The sequence below is a fragment of the Lissotriton helveticus genome, chromosome 1_1 (assembly GCF_964261635.1).
Source record: "Lissotriton helveticus chromosome 1_1, aLisHel1.1, whole genome shotgun sequence".
Classification (NCBI taxonomy): Eukaryota; Metazoa; Chordata; class Amphibia; order Caudata; family Salamandridae; genus Lissotriton; species Lissotriton helveticus.
The window spans coordinates 959598458-959620101 of NC_136057.1; the positions used below are offsets into that span (position 1 = coordinate 959598458).

General features: G+C 43.9%; 1 protein-coding gene across 1 annotated transcript in view; it reads right to left on the bottom strand.

The window, feature by feature from the left end:
* The window catches only part of ITIH2 (inter-alpha-trypsin inhibitor heavy chain 2), a 325176-nt gene that overhangs the window by 30807 nt on the left and 272725 nt on the right, over positions 1-21644 (bottom strand). The window contains exon 17 of the mRNA XM_078677093.1: positions 12149-12262. Coding sequence (XP_078533219.1) covers positions 12149-12262 — 114 coding nt within the window. The remainder of the gene's footprint in view (positions 1-12148; positions 12263-21644) is intronic.

Genomic DNA, 21644 nt, shown 5'->3' on the forward strand with positions numbered 1-21644 from the left:
AAATATGTCATGATATTCTACATAATATTGCACTGGACGTACAAGCCAACATTTAAATCAACTATCAACCCTGGTGCCACCAAGGATCTACAATCCCTCAAATAAAAATGTCACCAACTAGAGGATACGTGGAGAACCAAGACAGTGATAAAGAGTATGCCTGTTAAAGATCATCCCAAAATATATTCCAAGTCCACTGAAAAGCAAATGTCTTATTTTCTTAAACTAGATCATCTGAGTATCAAATCCCTTGAGGGAGTTATTTTCCACTGTCTTACGTCTATTACACTCGTCTTTCACTGCATCTATGCTAACTCACTTGCAGATTTGTTTAAAACTACAGTTTCCAACTTAAAAAGCAAGCATTTTGGAAACTAATAAGCGAGGTGCTGGTTTAACTGTGCCAAACACTCTTTCTGTAAGTCCCCATCAGGTGTATGCCTTGACTGCAACTGTAAAAAATATTATCTGTAACTCTGTGCAAACTAGCCATGGTCCAGCGTGAGAAATTGGGTTGTTGGTTGACTGGGGTAGGAACCCTGGTCAAGCAGCAACCCTAATTCTTGTCAGGGTGAGGCACAGGCTAACCCTAAATTAACCTGCGCTCAACTCTGTGGCAGCTTGGTACGGAGCAGTCAGGCTTAACTAAGAGGCAATATATAAAGTATTTGGGCAATATTTCAAACAGTAATAAAGTAAAAACATCACACAAATAGGATCCCACACAAGGTTAGAAAATAGAACTTATTTTTATAAATATAAGACCATAACAATAAAAATTTAATTAGTAGAACTGGAGATATTTAACTTTAAAGATTTTAGTGAAAACAGCACCAAAATGCACAAAGGGGTTCTACCTTTTACCTGATTTATTTTAACCTTGCTGATATTGACATTGAATGGGAGACCTGGGGACAGTTATAAAATATCGCTTTGTGCATTTTGGCCAGCAATAGAGGTGCTTTTACATTGTTCGTTTTTTTATTAAAATCAAAACCTACTGTTACATTTTGTTGCTGTAAACTCCGCCCCTGCCTCGTTCCGCCGCGGCTTGTGCCATTTGTTGCGAAGGGCTAAGGGTCCGGACACACTTCATTCTACTTCCGGGTTGGGCAGCAGTCGAGGGAAGCGCGGGATGCACGACCCACTGTTATTTAAACAACATGTCGGGGTGGACGCGCGCAGCGGGCGCGCCTCTGCCGCGCCGCTGGCGCGCCGCTGGCGCGCCAAAGGCCAGCCCATCTGCGCCCGTCCGCGCCTGGACCGGGCCCAGGGCTACCACCCTTGCCTGTTCATTGCCAAGTCCAGAAACAATTATTACATATTCAAGAAATACTCTCTTGAATCTTAACGTCCAGTTAAAGTAACCATGCCCGTTATTGGATTTCATTAAAGAGCCTGTGGTTTGCCCGTTGTGCAATTTAAAGTTCCTCTTCACTAAAACCAGATGCTGTTCTGGGGCACAACAACAAACTTTTAACTCACATACAGTGGAACAAAAATGTTTGCGAGGCTTACTTTTGAATACTTGCTCCTTGATTAAACATAACACTGCTTTTGCGGAACTGTTGGAGGCTCATGATATAGATATGTTATTTGTTACAGAGACTTGGGCAGACAATACATTTGATATAGAGCTCTCATTGGCTATTCCCAAAGGATATCTATTTATTAGGAATGATAGACAGGAAAAACAGGGAGGGCGTAGCAATTATTGTTAAGGATAATCTAACAATAAAAAGGTCAACCATAGGAAGTGTTCCTGAGTGCGAACTTCTTTCATTTGGAATTACTATTAGTGAAAACTACATATTTAATGGAGTATTACTCTACAGGCCACCGGAAACAAAGAGCAAATTCTTAGAGATAATCAGCCATATTATTGAGGCTAGTGTTGACCATCAGGAGTTTTCCATCTTGGGTGACATTAATTATTATCTTGAAAACGCTGATGATACATATACAAATTCACTATTAGAGCTGATGGCCACTGCCTCAATGACACAAATTATTAAACATCCTACTCATGAGGCTGGACACATTTTAGACGGTATATTTACATCTAACCCTCATCTGAAAATGCAGGAGATTTTGCAAATTCCCTGGTCAGATCACAAAGCTATTCAGTTTTCACTTAGGTCATCCCATCATCTTGCTCGTCCTCAGTCTGCCTCTAGGTCCTTCACAGGGAGAAATTGGAAGGAAATTAGCCCCTTGCAACTGCAATTAACTCTAGCTGCCTCCAGACCAATATTGATGTCTGAAGTTAATACAGCTTCTAACACCTTTAATAATTGGATACAATCAGCTGTATATATCCTGGCCTCTGAAAAAATACGCTACGTCTTCAGACGTAGACGGGCTGAGAGGCATTGGAGAAAATTCTATGGAGATGTGGAAAAAGCGACCTATACTCAGTCATTGACTGTCTATAAAAAAATGATCTTGGAGAAAAAATGTAGTCATTTTTCTAATAAAATTGAGCAGGCAGCACATCAAGTAAAACACTTCAGGCCTGGCTTGAGGAGGATGTTATTCTATCTAATCTCGAAGCAGGTTTCCGACAATGCACTAGCGCTGTCGACCAGGTTATGAGGTTAATTCTTATTTATTGGCGAACTGTAATTATAGGGAGGGGTACCATCTTTGCAGCATTCATGGACCTCAAGTCGGCTTTCGACTTGGTCCCACACAACAAGTTGTGGTGCACACTACAAAGGCTAGGTATGCCGTTAGATCTGTTGGCTTTTGTGGTGAAATTATACACAAATAATTTCACACAGGTCAGATGGGATGCTAGGGGCAATACTACACACAAATGTCCGATCGAGAGGGGGGTGACACAAGGGTGGGTCCATGCCCCCACTCTTTTCTCACTATATATTAACGGGGTTGTTCAATACTTTATGGATTTCCCTACCGATGCTCCGATGCAGGGTCTAGGGTTCCGCTATTGATGTTTGCGGACGACACCCTCATTCTCTCTAAAACCAGACAGGGCCTTTAGCGTGCCCTGTCCAGATTTGAGGAGTTCTGTCGGGACCATGATCTTGTTGTCAATGTCGACAAGACCAAGTACATGGTCCTGACGAACTCCCCAAAGGCTACTGGTGTCGTCCGCATGAATCAGGGATCCCTGGCCTTTTCATATCTGGGCGTTTAATAGACAGAAGGATAAACTGGAAGCCGCAGATAAACTGTTTAGCTGTTAGGCACGCCCAACTAACAGGGGTTCTGCTGAAGGAGCACAGCCAGTCCTACACAAAACCTAAAGCACCGGCGCTTCAGCTTTACAACTCAAAAATCAATGCCTCGTTACTTTCTGGGGCTGAGCTGTGGGCCTATGCTAATTTGGACTGTCTTGCTACGGCCCAGAATAAATTCCTGCGATCGATAATTGGTCTCCCCCAATCGACCCCTTTAGTACCATTGTATTTGGATCTAGGGTGCCATCAAAGTAGGGATGTGGCGCACAATAGGATGGCTGCCTATTGGAGAAGGCTTTGGGTCACCCCTGAACTCACACACTATGCCCTGTCTTTGGTGGAAGTCAGGGATTTAGATGTAAATAAGAATTTGATGTGGTTCAGGAGTGTTAGAAATACGCTGTCAGACATGGGGATGAGCCATTTGTGGACCTCCCCAGCTGACAGTATATTTCCATCCAAACTGGAGTTTAAAGCTGCCTTCTGGACTATGGTCAATAGGAAGCGTATAGTGCCCACTCCTAGCTCTTCTCTTTCCGGTGTTTTCCTGGATTTTAAGAAGGAGCCAAATTATGAGGGGTACTGGGATATAATCCTATCAACCCGTGACAGGAAGCTATTCCACCAGTTTAAGTAGGGAACGCTTCTGATTAACACCTTTACATAAAAGTGGGGTAACTTACAATCAAGCAACTGCCCATTTTGTCCGGACATGACTGAAACACTAGGTCACATCTTTTTCGTCTGTCCCGTTTTCAACAAACCTAGATCTAGATGGTTGAAACCCACTTGTACCAATTTGGGCATGAGGTCCTGCGTAGAGGCACTCAGAACTCTTAAATCGTCAGTAGCAGGGACAGTTGTGATTGCAGTAGCTAAGTATCTGGGTTGGGTATGGGTACTCCGCTGGAAAGAGAAGAGCCAGCGGCATCGGTCCACTTTTGATAGGCTCTTTGCATTTTGAACCATTTAATATGTACAGCCCCATATTGACACGATCTTCTCTCTGTTATTACAGGGCCCCTATTTTAGGTATTTGCAGTGATTGTGTTTTAATGTATTAAATATATTAAGTAACATTGTTATAATGGACATTTCAGGTTCTCGATTGGATATTTTGTATAATTCCTGTTATGTCTTTTGACAACTATAATGAGTAGCCCAACTACTCTTTTTTTTCTATGTATATGTTGTTTTAACTTTTGTGATTTCTATGTAAATCGAAATAAAGTTATAAATGAAATGGTAAAACACTTTTCTCAGTGCTAAAGGAGTTAGTGACACTTCTAACCTCACCCTTATCAACAGTAATGCTGCACTTTGCAATCAATTGGTAGATTTCTTTAGGGATAAGGTGCTCTCTATTTATGAGACATTCCGTGAAAATAATAGTAAGATTCAAGTGAGTGAACCCTCTTCCTCTCCGAAACAGTTTGATCATGATTTGGCTGTCTATGTTCCTCCAAACATAGAACAGATCTTGCAAACAGTTAGACAGGTGAAATCAGGAGCTCCCTTTGATCCTTGCCCCCCAAAAGTATTTCACTATGCCGCTCAGGAAATTAGTGAACTACTCTATTTGCTTTTTAAAGAGATTTTTGATTCTGGCATATTCCCTGAAACATGGAAGAAGATCTCTATCCTCCCCCTGTTGAAAAAATCTGGTCTGGACCCTGGTGTTCATAGCAATTATCGACCTATAGCCAGGATCCCGTTCCCAGCAACGGTGCTGGAGAAGATCATGAACTACCAGCTTACGTCCTTTGTTGCCCTACAGAACTCGCTGGATCCCACACAATATGGCTTCCGGGAGGGGCACGGTACGGAGACAGCTTTGGTCATGGCAGCAGATTCAGGTGTGAAGGCCGCCTTGATTCTTTTAGATCTCTCGGCAGCCTTCGACACCGTGAGCCACGACATTCTCATCTTGAGGCTACGTGGGCTGGGAGTCTCAGGTTTGGCATTAAGCTTGCTTAGATCTTACCTTAATAATAGATGCCAGTTTGTTCAGATGGATGACCAATGCTTGAAGCAATTTTTACTTCCGTGTGGGGTTTCGCAGGGCTCATCTTTAAGCCCTACGTTGTTTAATTTATATGTTACCCCTTTAGCAGATGTCATCAGGCAGTTTGGTTTTTCGTTAGTATCTTATGCTGATGATACTCAGATTGTGGTTTCTTTCTCTGGCAATCCAGATGAGACAGCAGCTCATTTCAATCAATGTATGACATCTGTAGATCACTGGATGAATACAAACTGCTTAAGGTTAAACGGAAGTAAAACCGAGGTGCTTCTTTTGGGCTCGGATCCCTCCATATGGTCCGAGAAATGGTGGCCTCAGTCAATGGGAATTCCTCCTATTCCAGTAAAAAAGGTCAAGAATTTGGGAGTAATTTTTGATGACGGTCTTACATTTCGATCTCAAGTTAATAAGGTTGCTTCTCAGGTACATTTAACCTTAAAACTGATTCAGAGGTAAAACCTTATATTACGCCATCTACTGCTAAGACATTGGTAATATCTTTGTCCTTAGCTAGATTGGACTATGGCAATGCTTTGTATTTGGGTGTTCAAAAACAACATTTTGCCTAGCTCCAACAGGTTCAAAATTCCGCTGCTAGGATGCTGCTGAACATCCCTAAGTTTCAGTCCGTGTCCCAGGGCCTTAAACATCTTCACTGGTTGCCGGTGAAAAAAAGAGCGGAATTTAAGGCCTTATGTTTGACCTTCAAAGCACTTCAGGGATAGTAACTGAATATTTGAAACACCACCTCCTATGGTATCTCCCAAACAGAACACTTCGTTCTGCCACGAGCAAACTTCTTCCAGTATCAAAAATCAGAAGGGTGCACTGGGGAGGAAATAGTTTCTTTTTCCACACTGTCAAATTGTGGAACAGATTGCCGTTATCCATAAAGAACAGCACAACTCTTCTCTCTTTCAGAAAGGCGATAAAAACTTGGCTTTTTATGCACTGACTCTCTCCTTGGTATTTTCTCCTCCGCTGTAGTGCCTAGACGCACTCGGGCATTTGAGCGCGATATAAATCATAAATTCATTTATTTATTCATTCAAAGTGCTAACTGTGGATATCTGGTCACGCCGAACCGGAAAAAAGTCACAAGTTCAGGCCCACTGCACTGGAGTGCAGCCGGCTACATGGACTCAGTTAGTCCAGCTGAACAGAGTCCTAAAATCATGGTTTGCAGAGCTTTGCAAGGATCTGTGTTGAAGAAGCATTGCGCAGCCAAAGTGATGCGTTGATTCTGAGATGCTGCGAGGCTGCGGTGCGAGAGCCTGCATTGTCGTCGAGGATCCCGTTGACAGGGCTTGCGATGCAAAGTCAGGCGTCGAGGATGCGAAGTGCAGTCAGGGAGAAGCGTCAGTTCCGAGGAGCTGCACGGCTGTGATGTAGAGGCTGGCATTGGCGTTGAGGCTTCCGTCAATGAGTGATGGGAGGACCTGGGCTGTAGATGCATTGAGCAGTGGCGGTTCTGAAGAGGCTGCAAAGGTAATCTGGGTCTTTTCGATGGGTCCAATCCACACACCAGTAGATAGCTGAGGCGCCGAGAGATCCCGCTGGGGATGATTCACGCGCCAGATAAATAATAAATAAATAAATAAAATAAATAGCCATCAGTTCTGTGCGGGTTTGCATCGCATAGCCAAGGAGATGCGTTGGTTCCGCGGGATCTTCAGCCTGGCACCTTAAGCCCACTTCCAAGGGTCCAGATCTGTGGTGACACTACTTGGCAGGGTAGACTCACAGACGCAAAGAGTCCAGGTGCTGGGGCAAGCTTGTTGGCAGACTGTTGTGTCCCTAAGGCTTTAGATCAGGAGCCTATCCATCTAACCCTTGGAGTCACTCTGGGTTCTGGGTTCAAGAGATGCAGGTCCAGTCCTTCTCACCCAGGCAAGAGGGCAGCAGGTTAGCACAGCAGGACAGCAGTTTCATCAGAGCAGCAGTTCAGCAGAGTGGCAGTCCTTGTAGTAGCACAGAAGCCCTTCTGTCTGGCAGGGCATACACAGGTCCAGAAGTGTACTGAAGTGGTGGTGTCTGAGGTCCAGTATTTATACCCAGCTGTGCCTTTGAAGTGGAGAGACGCTACTAGAGGCATGCATTTGAAGTGAACAGGTGCCCTGCCTTCCTGGCTCCAAACTAACAAAAGGGAGTATGCAGCCCTTTGTGTGGCGACAGGACACAACCTATTCAAGACAAGTGGGACTGGGCTCGCTCCTCCCTCCTATCCTGCTAGAGATGGCCCATCCAATCACACCTAAGCTCTCAATTGTGTGTAGCTGTCTAGGATGAATATACAAAGTCCAACTGTCACCCACACTTAGTCATGTGACCCAGAGACAAGCTTGAGGCACCAAATGGCTAATGCAAGAAAATGCCAATTTTCTAAACATCAACCAAATGCACAGCTAAAAGACGCCCTCTTCGGCGGTTCTGTGTATCTCAACTTCATCCATGTAGTTAATTTAAACCATTATAATATTCTTTGAACCTGCATTTATCTTCTTAACTCAAATCCACGTATAGCCCAATATGGAGATTGGCTCTGAAAGCTGGTTGTACTGCGGGTATATAACAAGTTCTAATGCAATTTCAACAATGTGGGAAACTTTTAAAAGAAGTTCTTTTTTATGCTAGACATTGTTAAATGGTAGTTTGTGTGAAGTATATTGAATGGTAATTATTTTTATTATCATTTTAGTGTCCCCTGATGGAGAGCGATTTGCGGCCCGAAATGCATTGGGATTTTCATTGAATAAAGTACTGCTTGTGATGAACTCTGCACTATTTGTATTCTTTCACGAGGTCCGGATGGGCACAGTTAGAATCTTAGAAATATGAAAAAAAAGCAATACTTTCCGAGCATGGATTTGAATTAAGAAGATAAATGGAGGTTCAAAGAAGATTATAATGGTTTAAATTGATTACATGGATGAAGTTGAGATACACAGGACCGCCGAAGAGGGCCTCGTTTAGCTGTGCGCTTGGTTGGGGGCAAGAGTTTGCCCCCTTTAAACAGTTGTTGTTAATTACAGTAGCATTTGGGCGTGCCACTTCACCATTCTGCACGCATTCCTTGAATACTTGAATAAACATTTCAAAATATCGAATACAAGGTGTGCATCCCACCCCCCATGATTGATAATTTTCTAAACATGCCATCTTCAGAACTGTAATTTAAAATCCGGCGTCCACTTAAGTCATGATTTTAAATTGCAATTCCTACCTAATACTTTAAGAGTTTTTTACTACCAGCCCTTTTAAATCTTAAAAGTACATGTCCTACTTTTTAAATACATTGCTCCCTGCCCTCTGGGTTGCCCGGGGCCTATCCCACGGGCAACTTATATTCATTTAAAAGGAAGGTTTGTGTCTGGTTAAAGGTTTAATTTGGCAGGGCGAAATGGTAGTTTAAAACTACCCACACACATGTTGCAATGGCAGGCCTGATGCATGTTTAAAGTGCTACTTGAGTGGCTGGCATTAACAGTGCTGCAGGCCAACTGCAAAAAGAATAATTGATGGACAGCTAGTAGCAATTAATTTACAGGCATTGGGCACTGGTAGTGCCAGTTTACTAGGAACTTACAAGTATATTAAATATGCCATTTAGGTATAAGCCAATCTAACATGTTTTAAGGCGTGAGCAAAAGCTCTTTAGCACTGGTTAGCAGTGGTAAAGTGTGCAGCAAAAATACAGTCACAGTCTGAAGGCAAAAAGTTAGGGAAAACCACAGCATGGAAGCCTAGTATAACATGCAGCAAATACTCAATGCTCATAAATCATTAGCACAACTAAGACAATTGCAACAGTTACCTAACAAATGTAGGAGTTCTGAGCAGATTTCTGGATATTGGGGAGGAGGATCTGAAATGACCCAGCTGTCACACACCTATGAAGATTGATTTATCTATATAATCTGTTAGATATACCACAGTTTGGGACCCTGTACTGCAAGGAATAGAAAAGTTATTCAAAATTGGAGAAAAATACACTAATTGATATATGGTCTCCTAATTATGACCCAGGATTGCATTCTTTCCTTTTAAATGAAAATCGAAATTCTTTTATTGGTTTTGCATTGCAATTATTTCGTTTACGTTTCAGTTTCAAAGTCAAATTTACACTGACACATTGTTAGAATATAATTCATCATTTTAATGTCATATTACAAAGTGTTTTCTCGCTTCTTGTTTTTTGGATATCAATAAAAAAATCATAATTTAATGATCCATTCACTGCTTCATTCAAATTTCATGTACATTTCTATTTCCCAAATGTATTCATCAACAAATGTTTGTACTTTATTATAAAAATCTAATTTAGTAACTCCAAATATTTGCATTTAATGTTCTATTCAAATGTGTGGTTTACTTTGTTGAGAAATCCATGAGGAAAAAGTATTTTGCAGCACTAATTTCACAGAAAAAAATATTAAAGAGCTAACCCCAAGAAAAATCAAGGAATATGTACAGATTATGATGATACTAAAATCATGTGTGTTATCGTCACATTCAAACCCACCTTTTTATAAATTCTCATACATGTAAGCCGAAGGTAGCAAAATAGTTCACATGGAACACTTTCTAAACTAATAGCAATTGCTCTATTATGAAGGTTTTCTAAATGGCATGTAAGAGGCTTCCTAGGTTTAAAGTAAGACTTTTTGCATTGATAACATTTGAGTTCCTTGCAGAGATAAGTGCTTGTGATATGTGCATATTCACCACCACCTTCGCTGTACTAAGGTCCGCAATCCTAGTATCTTTTCAAAAATACAGGAAAATGCTCCAGACTGACAGTTCCATCAAAGATACAGGCACAGATTTATTAAACTTTCACGCAACGCAGTAAAGGGAACTTGCTGCAGTGAGCTGCACTGGGTGAAACGCAGAGAGCAGAAATGCTCCATATTTACAAACATTGCCATGCACTTCTGATCTTTTCTTGGGCTGGCACACTTTTGGCAGCCTAATGTCAATGCAAGCACCCTTGCTCCATGACGCACGAGTGACTATGTTGTGGTCAGAATAGCTTCTGTTAAGGAAGGACTACCTCCCAGTAGAAAAAATATTCCTTAAGACTATTCATAGAATCTCAGACTGCAGCACACATGCAAGGGATATGTTACACCAGCCTCAGGTAGGTGCATCATTTTGGAGCAAATCCAGGTTTAAAGACTTTAATAAATCTTGGTTTGTTTCAAAACCCATGGTTGGATGCACAGGGAAACTTGTAGGGCCTCATTTATGAGGCTGTGCGTCACTTTTTCGCCTCCCGTGCGTCACTTTTTGTGACGCAACAGTGGGGGTAAAAAATTCACCTTTTTTGCGCCATATTTACAAAGTGACGCATCTAGGTTGATGCGTCACTTTGTAAACCCCTGCGCCACATTATACCTGCGCCAGGTATAATGTATACAAGGGGGGTGTACTGACGCAAGAAAGGGTCATGGAAGTGACGCAGCGAAATCTATGAGATTTCATTGCGCCACTTCTAGGACTCAAATGCGTCAGAATCTTACGCCTGCCTCACAGCAGGCGTAAGACTGATGCAGGCCCTTTTACATGAGGCTTGCCCCATGTGAAAGGACACATTGCTGGAGTTGCGTCACTTTTGTGACACACTCCAGCAATGCGTCACTTTTGCGACTACAGATACGTCAGAAATACTGACGTATCTGTAACTCCTTGCGACATGATGCGTCATACTGTAAATATGACGCATCATTGGTGTCACAAGGAGGGCGCAATGAAAAGTGACGCATCGTTGTTTTCACGCAGCGATGCGTCAATTTTCACAAATGAGGCCCGTAGTGTCTTGTATGTATTTGTATAACGGGACCTGTCTGGTCCATGAAGGCCTCCATAGGAGTAACGTAAACGTTGGGGTGTGTCCCCTTATGTTTAAATAAAGTTGGTGATGCATTTGCGACTTAGTTAACGGTTGCACACTGAAGAATAAAGTTGTGCAGTACAGAGCTCCTTGTGTGGTGTAGTCATTTGCATGCTATTGGGCATGGGAGGACGCTACAATACCTATGGAACACCTCACCGACCCAAGGTAACACAAGGCACAGGTAAGCACTGCTGGACCTTACTTTAAAAAAACATAAACTAATCCATGCAAGATGGGCTTTGTGTGGCTTAGTAAATTCCGAAATACATTTTGCCTCAGGCTGCATCAAAAAAGTATTGCAAACCCAAAGCAAAATGTTAGGTAATCTGGGGTGCAATTTATAGTTAGCTTTAATGTTCATATCAACACAACAGCTTTCCTGTTGTTGTTTAACTCCTCCTTTGAACAATTTTGTATGTGGATTACAGGGAACACTGAAAGGGCCCCTTTCCATATATTTAAATATGAATGACCGATAGAAAAATACATGTTTAGATTTGTAGATCCAGGTTCGAAGAGTAGAACATCGTTCTCTTTGACAAAGGAAATACAGGTGGTAGTTAAAACTAAACTTTCAGTCTTGCAACTCTCTCCCATTATCACCTTCGACTGTAACATAGGTTCAGAAAAGTTCTTGGAGCATTGACGACTTTTGTGGGGTGCAAAATGTGGAATGAGATGTCAGCCATATGCCACTAGCACAACAGAAATATTGCTGCCTCTTTGCTTTGACTGGACCATGCCTGCAATCCAGCTCTACCTCCGTGTGTGCACTGCTGTTTCATTACTGGGGATTTTCTTGCCTTTAAAGCTATAGACGAACATAATATTAGCACAACAAATGTAAAATGTAGATTTGTAAAAAAAATAAATCATCAAGTGTAATTTTCATGAGAAATGCTACTGTTTGGAGAAGGCTGCAAACTATCTATGAACCGAGTCACAAAATACACACTAATACCTATTCCTTCTTCCAAATTACATGTAGTAACGTTGGCATTTTCGCCCTTTAGTTGAACTTACCTGTATCAGGGTCGGAGATCATGTTAAAGATTTTACCAGGTTGTGAGTCAATATTAAAGCATACATCCATCTGGCTTTTAGGTAAATGGACGATGAAGTGCGGATCACCATCAACTGAAAAACAAATATAGTGTGTCGAATCGTTTATTACATTAATATGGTAATGGTACACGACTGTTTATTTATTCAGCGTAAGAGGAAACATTTTGACTAGTCAGGCATTTGTTACTTGCCTCAGATGACTACTACGTATTCTGGATTTGCGACAATATTCCCTCTAGTTTATAGCTTGTGATAAATCATAGCACAACACATTGCTAAGCAGGAGCAATTCTAGCACTATTTGCAAAAATCACAAACTAAAAAATACACAAAAATATTTTATCCTAATAAACCATAATATGGGGTTTTGTGTAGGTGTGAATGAGCACCTAAGGGTCTCATATAATGTTTGGCAGACAGCCGGTAGCCCACTACAGTGGGAGAGGAAGTTACCTTCTCTGCCCTGGCTGATTAACTCCTTCTGTATTTAGAGATCTCTGCTGGCCTGGCACAGATCTCTGTGCCTTCAAAGTAGTTGCCACCACAGTGGCTCCTCTGAAGGCATAGATTCTTCTTGCTGGTGCCATGCTTCATCCAGCCGCTCAAAAACTTTTGATTTACAAAAACGAACTCCCAAAGAATGACATGTCTGAAGCACTTACATCAACAGCACCAAGTTCATTGAGCTGTTGTTGTAAGGTTTCTGCCAGCAGAGCTGGTGGATCAGAAAAGGGGGTGGTGATGAACAGAGTGTCTGAATTAAGCAGACCACTCTTACCCAGTCCAAAGATCAGGGCTTGATCCATCACCGTTATTTAGCTCACTGCCCCATCCCAGCTCAGAACCTGGCTATATGCAAATTAGTCTGTCCCTGGCCCAGTGCATCATGGGAACAGGGCAGACCAAACTACCAAGCCAATTCTTCACCAGAAAGGAGACAAGCTTCCGGGGACCGGTTTCTGCCATTTCAGGCGTCGTCGGCCCGGCTTGCTTGAATCCTGATGGAGCAGTGAGCAAGGGACTCATGTCTGAGTATACCCTTCCACGCTTATGGTGGACAAAATGATTCAGAAAAGGGGGTGGATCAAGCCCTGATCTTTGGACTGGGTAAGAGTGGTCTGCTTAATTCAGGCACTCTGTTCATCACCACCCCCTTTTCTGAATCATTTTGTCCACCATAAGCGTGGAAGGGTATACTCAGATGTGAGTCCCTTACTCATTGCACCATCAGGATTCAAGCAAGCCGGGCCGACGACGCCTGAAATGGCAGAAACCGGTCCCCGGAAGCTTGTTTCCTTCCCAGTACAAGAATTGGCTTGGTAGTTTGGTTTGCCCTGTTCCCATCATGCACTGGGAGAGGAACAGACTAATTTGAATATAGCCAAGTTCTGAGCTGGGATGGTGCAGTGAGCTAAAAAACGGTGATGGATCAAGCCCTGATCTTTGGACTGGGTAAGAGTGGTCTGCTTAATTCAGGCACTCTGTTCATCACCACCCCCTTTTCTGAATCAGCAGAGCTGGTGGAGGAGCCGCACACAAAAACGTGACGGTGCGCGGACTCTAAATAGTGACAGTCAGTTTGGTGGACAGTGTTCTCTGACATGTCTGTGGAGAGGTATCCTGTCCACCAAACTCTAAATAAAGCCATAAGTGTCTTAGTTATTGTAAAGTAGGTTTCTAAAAGGCACACAAACCACACTGAAAACAGGCCAAGGATTCATGTTTCTGTTCTTCTTATGCAACTGTAATTCAAGAAAGATGGATCTGGGAGAAGTTTGCTCTTTGAATACAAGGGGCAATTTAGACAACAGTGAACTTCAAGTTGGCTGCCAAGTACTGATGGCTCAATCTGCATTATTTGTATTTCTTAGAAACAAATACCGAAAAGGTGGACTTGTTTTTGAGAAACCAATAAACAATGTAGCTGAGGCGCAGGAAGTTTTCTTCCCGAGTGTAGGGGTTATGGAATACTTTTTAAGTTGCCTGGTCAAGGGTTTCCAATGACAGAGCTAGCGGATCCTCTGCTAGTCGTTTATCCACCTTCAAATGTGGGCAGGGAAGGGCAAGCTTCCTGCCAATTATGGCTCTTCCTCTGCTAAACCTTAACTGAAATGCATAGAGAAGGGGCTGAGCGTCAGAGTGCTAGGGTACAAGGTTTATATGAAGATTAGGAACACAGTAACTTCAAACCTTTCAAAATGGGGATGGCTCGGCCACATGCTTTGATAAGACTGGACAATCCCATGCTTCAATGCTTCACAGTGTTGCACAATATCGGTTTAAGGTGGTTCTAAACAATCTATATTTCGAGTGGCTTCAGATTAATTTCTGCAGTTGTTACAAGAACAGATGATGAGTGAATAACTCTTAAGACTTTGATGGTTAGCTTTAATTTTGCAAATATCAATTGAGATTTATCATACTGCTGTATTGTCTGAAGCCAGTAGTGTTTACTATGCCTTTGATGAAGTCTAAACATTGATAGAAAATATATTGTGATGACCTTTATGCCATTTGCAAATCTTCTCCTGTACCAAAGTATATGTGCTGTTGGTCTACAGTGGTCTGGAAAAGGTATTTTGTTCTATTTCCCCTTCCTATAAGAATAACTTATATTTAGGGTTCATAATTTCTCTTTTCACTTCAGACTTTCACTAGAAAGGGTCCGATTACGATGTTGGGCGGAAAGTCTCCTCCCGACAGGCGGATTTTCCTCGACCGCGTCGGAGCCCTTCTGACTGACTACGTCGGTTTACATTCCAGCCGACCGTTTACGATGTTCGCGGTCCGAAGGTAAACTGCACGGTCTTTCCAAATCGGTTCCGACAGGTTCTCGGAGAATTTGTGTCAGTCAAAACCGTATCGTACACCCCTAAGGACAGCGCTTCCGACCTCGGGATAACTATGTTGATTTCCAACAGCCTTTCCGTGCTGGACTGTCCGATACGAAAAGGCTGTCAGAAAGTGACTTTGGGGGCCCCTTTATCATGCGGCCTCCGTTTGGTGGCCGAGGGGGTACCTAAGGGACCCCCCCTGTAAAACCCTGCACTGTGTGGCAGGCACCAGCAGGGTGCCGGGTTTTACACACACACCGCATTTCCCCATTGGAGCCTGTGTTAGGGCCGGTTGTCGGGCAGAACACAAACTCCCATAGGATACAATGGGAATCCGACGAACAGTGTTCAGTCGCATCGTAATTGGGTGGGCGGAACTGCCGACCATGAGTCGGTCGGTCCCGATTCTGAGTCAGGCGGAAAGTTTCCACCCGACATCGTAATGAGCCCCAAAGTCTTTTAATTATATCAGATGGCAAATTGTCACAGAGTTCTGCACTCCAATAAGGACACGCTTCCTCTCTCCCTTGCTATATCAATCTGAGAAAGCATTGGTTGAGGCTAATTATCTTACACTACAGGATCTAATAGAGTGAAATATGGCTGTCTGTGCTTGTATCACAAGATCACTGTTACTGCACAGCATGTTATATCAAGAACTGAGGGTATCCAACACTAATGGGGACTTCTCAATTTCCCCTTTGAATTAGTGTTTGGATCCTACAGATGAAGGCTATAATTGGCGATTATACTGGCCAGAACATGCACAATGGTGCACACCAGAGCGGGCTATTTAATCCCAGTATTGGTGCACTCATCTCAGTTTACAGTCCTGTGAGTCTTTCTTATTTCTAATTCTACTTCAACTTTTTATGGTACTTGTTGGACTTTGGCCTTTTTGGCAGGTTCACCCCTAAGCTTTTTGCCTTTAGCCTCTGGCATAGTAGTACTGATTTTAGGCCTCTGCGCACTTTAGCACTGTGGCCCAGTGTAAAGTGAGTGGGTACTCGGAGTGTGTGTGCTGAGAGTGGCCTTCCCCCCCCATAGGATTGCATGGGGGATATGTGTGCCCGTGGTAATTCCTGATATGTGGGGAGTGCAAGGTCGAGTTTGGTATGTGCGAACTCGTGATAATAAATGCTGCGCGATGGTGTGCGCAGATTTATTGTGTCTAGTGTAGAAGTGCCACTTTTAGGAGTTGGCATGTCTGTGCAGTGAATGTGAATTGGCTGTCTGGCTGGTGATTGGCTGGAGCTGGCTGGTGTGCCTGGCTCCAGGAGTCAGGATAGGTCTGCCCGGTGGTGAATGGGGAGATCTACATGTTGATGGCAGGGTGGTGGTGCGTCTGATGTCCCTGATCTGTCTTGTGAATAGGGAGAGGGGCTGAGCAAAACAAAGTGCTCCAGAACCCGCTGCATCTGGTTCTCCCCTTGCCTACACTGCTACAACAAAGGATTTCTGTGTATAAAAGAGGGGCCGTGACCCCAAGTAAATGTTCTTGTTCTTTTGACTGGAATCTGCCAGGGGCGTGCTGCTGCTGGAGCTCAGGGGAAGGCTTGCCTCCCGGGGCTCTGCCCAGCCCCTGGATGCCTGGAGGACTTCTTTCTAGGGCCCTTCTGCCTTGCCCTGGAAACCTTTTGGCTTTACCTTTTTCCCAGCTCCAAGGACCTTTTTCAGCATGGGAGCGCTGTATTTTACTTTGGGAATGCTGGCCTGGTGAGCGCTTGGTTTTCCCCTCTGGAAGTGCTCTATTTTTACCCTGCAGCGCTGGGCTGCAGCGTGTGAGAGGGATTCCCCCTGCCTAGGTAACCCCCTCCTCGTGCTCATTGCGGGTGCCCACCCGCTTATTTAATTTCTTTTGTGCGCAGGTGCCCACCCTGCGTTCTTTGTTTCAATTTAATATTAATACGGGTGCCCTCCCCGTTTATGGGAGCCAAAGCGGGTGCCCCCTCCTAACTTTATTGTCGTCCTCTCGAGGGAGCCTACCTCTCATATCGCTGAGAGAATCACCGCCGCGGCCCCCAGGAAATCAGGCATCCTTGCCCGGGACGTGGGCGGGGCCTGCAGTGAAACAGGAAGTCCCGCACACGCCCCGGCAGCCTGGAGGGATGCCTCACGAAGCCTCGCGGGCTCCGCACTGAGTCCTGGTCCCGAGATGGGGGACCGGGTGAAGCTTATGTGGCGGGGCTCCCATGACCAGGGAGAGCCCCGCGTGCCGCCGAGCCAGGAGTCTTCCCCGCCTCAGTGTGGAGTCTGGAAGAGCCGGTGAGTAAAGCCGGCTGGGGGTAGTGAAGTTGAGGCACCCTTCCGGTGCCTCTCGCCAGAGCAGCCCCGAGTTGCAGAGGGCTGCTCCGACGCCTGGCCCAATTGCTTACTTGGGCCCAGAGGGGCCCATGCTTCATTGTTTAGGCGGTGTGGTGTCGGGGCACGTTGTTGGTGCCCGCCCCCCCCGTGCCCACCACTTGGGACATATTTACTGAAAGGGCCCAGTGGGGTCCTCATGGGTCAGTCATACCCCCGTTGGGCATATTTGACTTTTAGAGCCTAGCAGGCTCCAACAGGTGCATCATTATTCACTTTCCAAAGCCTACGAGGCTCCCACAGAGTGCTAATGTGTTTTCAGAGCCAGATGGCTCCCACATGCGCAGCATTTACCTTCAGAGCCCCGTGTGGCTCCAATGTTTGGCACATTGTTATTCTGAGGGCCAGTGAGAGCCCATGTCGCAGTTTTGACTTCACAGCTGCCCAGCAAGTTTTGGGCAGCTGCACTGTTTAGGACCTTTCTTTTAGGGGGACAAGTACTTTGAATCCAGGAGTGAGACGCACTCCTTTGCCCCCATCTCTGCCTGCACAGCTGCGCAGCACTTAGTGCAAGCTGTAACGTTTAGACCCTTCATTGAAGATTCCCAGCTGCCCAGCAAGTAGTGGGCAGCTGCCACGTTTAGGCTTGCGCCAAGTGCGCCCCCGTGACTATCGCAGCTTAGGCAGCAGCCCTGACTTTGGACAGAGGGCATTTGAGCCCCTTAGAGATGGCCAGTTGGCCTAGGGGACTATTAGGTTTTGTAGGGCGCAAGGCCCTTTTCATAGGTGCTAGGAAGTGTCATGTTTATAGTATGTTATATGCACCTTGATTTATGCATAGATATGCTTTTACACTTATTAGGTTTTACCTATTGTTTTATTTCTCTACTGTGGTCTAGGTTTGATTTATTCCCTACTGCAGGTTATGTTACTAAGTTTCTGTCCTGATGCAAGTTATGTTTAGGAGTTGTGGTCTATTAGATTTAGAATTATGAGATTGGCGCAGAATAGAGTTCTCGCCTTATGTGATACTGTACCTTTTATGTTTTATATTACAGGTTGACGCTGAGTATAGTGTCTGCCAGTGATTACTGGCTGTGTTCTGAGTTCATATATATTCTTACTTTTACTATTCTTTACTAAGGGCTAATTCTGACAGTGGCCCATGTGGCCCTGTCACATGTAAATAATCCCTTGTAAATATTGCCCGTGCCAGTTGGCACAGTGTATATTGTGTGATTACTATCTGATGTGTTTTTCTTATAATACAAAGGCTATTTTCATATAACCTTGTGTGGAGTTCCTTTTGTGGTGTGCCTAGTGTGTTGTTACTGTGTGTGTTGTGAAAATGCTTTACACATTGCCACCGAGATAAGCCTAGCTGCTCATGCGAAGATACCAAGGGGGGTGAGCAGGGGTTATCTTTGGCGGGTAACTCCCTTTCCCTGACTAGAGTGGTGGTCTCTGCCTGGCTTTGGCGCAAGCCTTCGCCAACCAGAGATCCCCATTTCTAACAGTACTCTTTCCTGGCTTAACTGCCGCTATGAAGTCTTCAAAGTATGCTCTTCAGCATTACCTTCCACATCGAGCAGGGGTAAATGGCGGCAGGGGCGTCGTTATGGGGTGGGGATTAAAGAAGGGATGTTGGTAGGTTATGGAAGGGCAGTGCCCTGTCTGGAAAAGAGGTTGGGTAAGAATGGGTACAGAGGCATGGTTGCAGCTGCTGTCGAAGCTTCAAGCGATTTTACCTGCCAGAGTTACCAGATAGTAAAATATGTCCAATGTTCAAGCACCCAGCTAAACCAGGTAGGTTGAATGCCAAACATTGAGAAACCACAGAATACATTTCTGTGTACGGGAGGGAATCTTCCTCTGTGGTAAGGGTTGCTCCAATCTGGTAGTACCAAGTTTTTATTTTGTTTTGTGCAACCTTTAGGAGCAGATCAGCATCTTTTGGTTCTGGTTTGGTCCCCAGCATGAGCATGCAGGAATGCAGCCAGGGAATGGAAAGCTTCCCATTGGAAGTGTTGAACCTCGTGTTGCCCCTAATATGGTGCAATCTGTTAGGCCTGCCGTTAGTGATGTTCTAAGGTGTAGAGTTAACACAGAGAACGCTTTGCTTATCATGTGTTTCCAATTGTTTATTGAGGATGTATTTTTGAGCAGACCAGGTTGCATGTAAAACATTTTTTTGTGGGACCAAAGTGCTACACTTAAGACATACTCTAGAACCAAGCATTGGACTATCATATTTCTCAGTGAGATGAACTATTTATGCTTTTACATTTTTTGGTGGGATTGCTAAAAGGAAGCCTTCATTGCCTTTCTATTGGTTCTACTATTCTGTTGATGGCAACTGCTATTTTTCCAGAAATCATTAATTGAGAACGGTATTTGCTTCTTCAGCAGATGCTGCATTATGTGGATAATGCTATAACCTTGCCTCAAGATCACCGTCTCTTCCAGATTTAGCCTTACCTTGATCATTTAGTTAATTGTTTCTCAAAGATCTATGTTCCAGGTCAAAATATAGCCGTGGACGAGTCTCTGCCCATTTTCCAGGGCCTTTTGGTTTTCGGAAAGTACATACCCAGCAAGAGAGCACATTAAGGTATTAAGCTGTATATTCTGTGTGACTGGTTATGTGCCACTAAATATGTGGCATAATTGTATAGGTGCAGTATGTACACAAGAAGGGATTTTTCCATTGACGCCCCTGGCTGACTTTCCATTTTTGCAGTTAGTGAGAAAACTGTGTGGAAACTTGACAGAGCACTTTTCCTAAAGGTTACCTTTTATATATGGGCAATTTGTACACAGATGTGCAATAATTTAAAGAATTTGTTCAAAGTTAGCACTGTGGCATGTGGCACAATCTACTTTAACCTTAATGGTTACACTAAGGAGATTGTATTTAAGAAACTTGAAAGGATGACGAGCAATGCTTACGTAGTAAGGATCTACCTGCTTTGAAATTTTCAGCCAGAAGAGATGCCTACATGCTCGCAACTTTTCATGATGTAAGCACTTCACCTGTGACTGCTTGGAGTTAAGTAGCAGGAGTGCACAAACCTGTATGCATTCTAGACTACAAGCACACTGGAGATGTAACTAAAGTAGTACAAAAGTTGGAGCCTTACAATGCTGCTCGAAATTTGATGTTCATTTGTTTCAGTTGTCATTCTTAAATGCTTATGTTGTTTTTAAAGATCATTCTCCAGATTATTTTGTACAGTTTCAGCTGTCTGTAATAGAAAGCCTTGTTACAGTAGAGCAAGCAAGTGCTCCTAGAATTGGACTAGTTAAGGATGTTGCTACATTGAAATATTGCAACTTTCATGAATACATTTCTCCAACACCCAAAAAATACTTTCCTTGTCAGAGATGTGGTGTCTGTGTTTGAAGATGAGTATGAAAGGAGAGTTGTATGCACTGCCCCAAGTGGCCTTCTAATCCTGACCTAGGTGTGCTCACATGTTTTGAAAATTTACCACGTGCAACTCAAGTATTTGGAGCAACCATAAGTGTAAAAGGCAGCTGACTATGGTCTGGATGTGTATATATTTTCTGTTTAGATACCTAGTTGACAGTAGTGTGTTTAGTTGCCTCTGTTGAGCATGCAATCATAGATGGTATTTTCATCTTCTACCAATAGGTGTGTTTTTTTTATTTTGAAAACAAAGTGCTGTTATAAATGGGATTTTTTTTTCTGCATGTGTTTTGTGCGTGTAATCTCCCCGTTCTGGTAGTAATTTAGAAATGAAACTGGTATGGAGCTTCATGATGATTTTTGAGTGGTTGGTGGTTGAATGCAGTGTGTGTGCGTGGTGGTGGTTGATTGCCAGTGTTTGAGGGCTGGTGTTTAACTGGCGGTGTGTTTGGGCTGGCGTTGAGCAGGTGGTGTTTTTTGACTCACATTTCGCGGACAGTGTGTGGGGGGACTAATGTTTGGCTGGCATTGTGTGTGGACTGGTGTTTGGCTGGCAGTGAATGTGGGGACTGGTGTTTGGTCGATGATATGTATGGATTTGTGGTTGTGGTGCGCATGTGTGTGTATTGGCAATTGGCTGGCGTTGTGTTTGTAAGTTGGCTGATGTCAGGGTGATTAGAGCTGTGACTGGTGTGTCAGTCATATGGGTGTATGAAAGTGACGGGTCTTGAACGGCGCTGTTTGGTGAGGTGAGTGTTGTATTGTGTTGGGCTCACAGCTGGCAGAATGAATTCCTTTCTGTGTGTGAAACATGTGAATGGACTGTGAAGAGGTTGGTGCCTTGACGTGGCCTTACAACTCAGGAGCTGTGAATCATAGATTCAGTAAT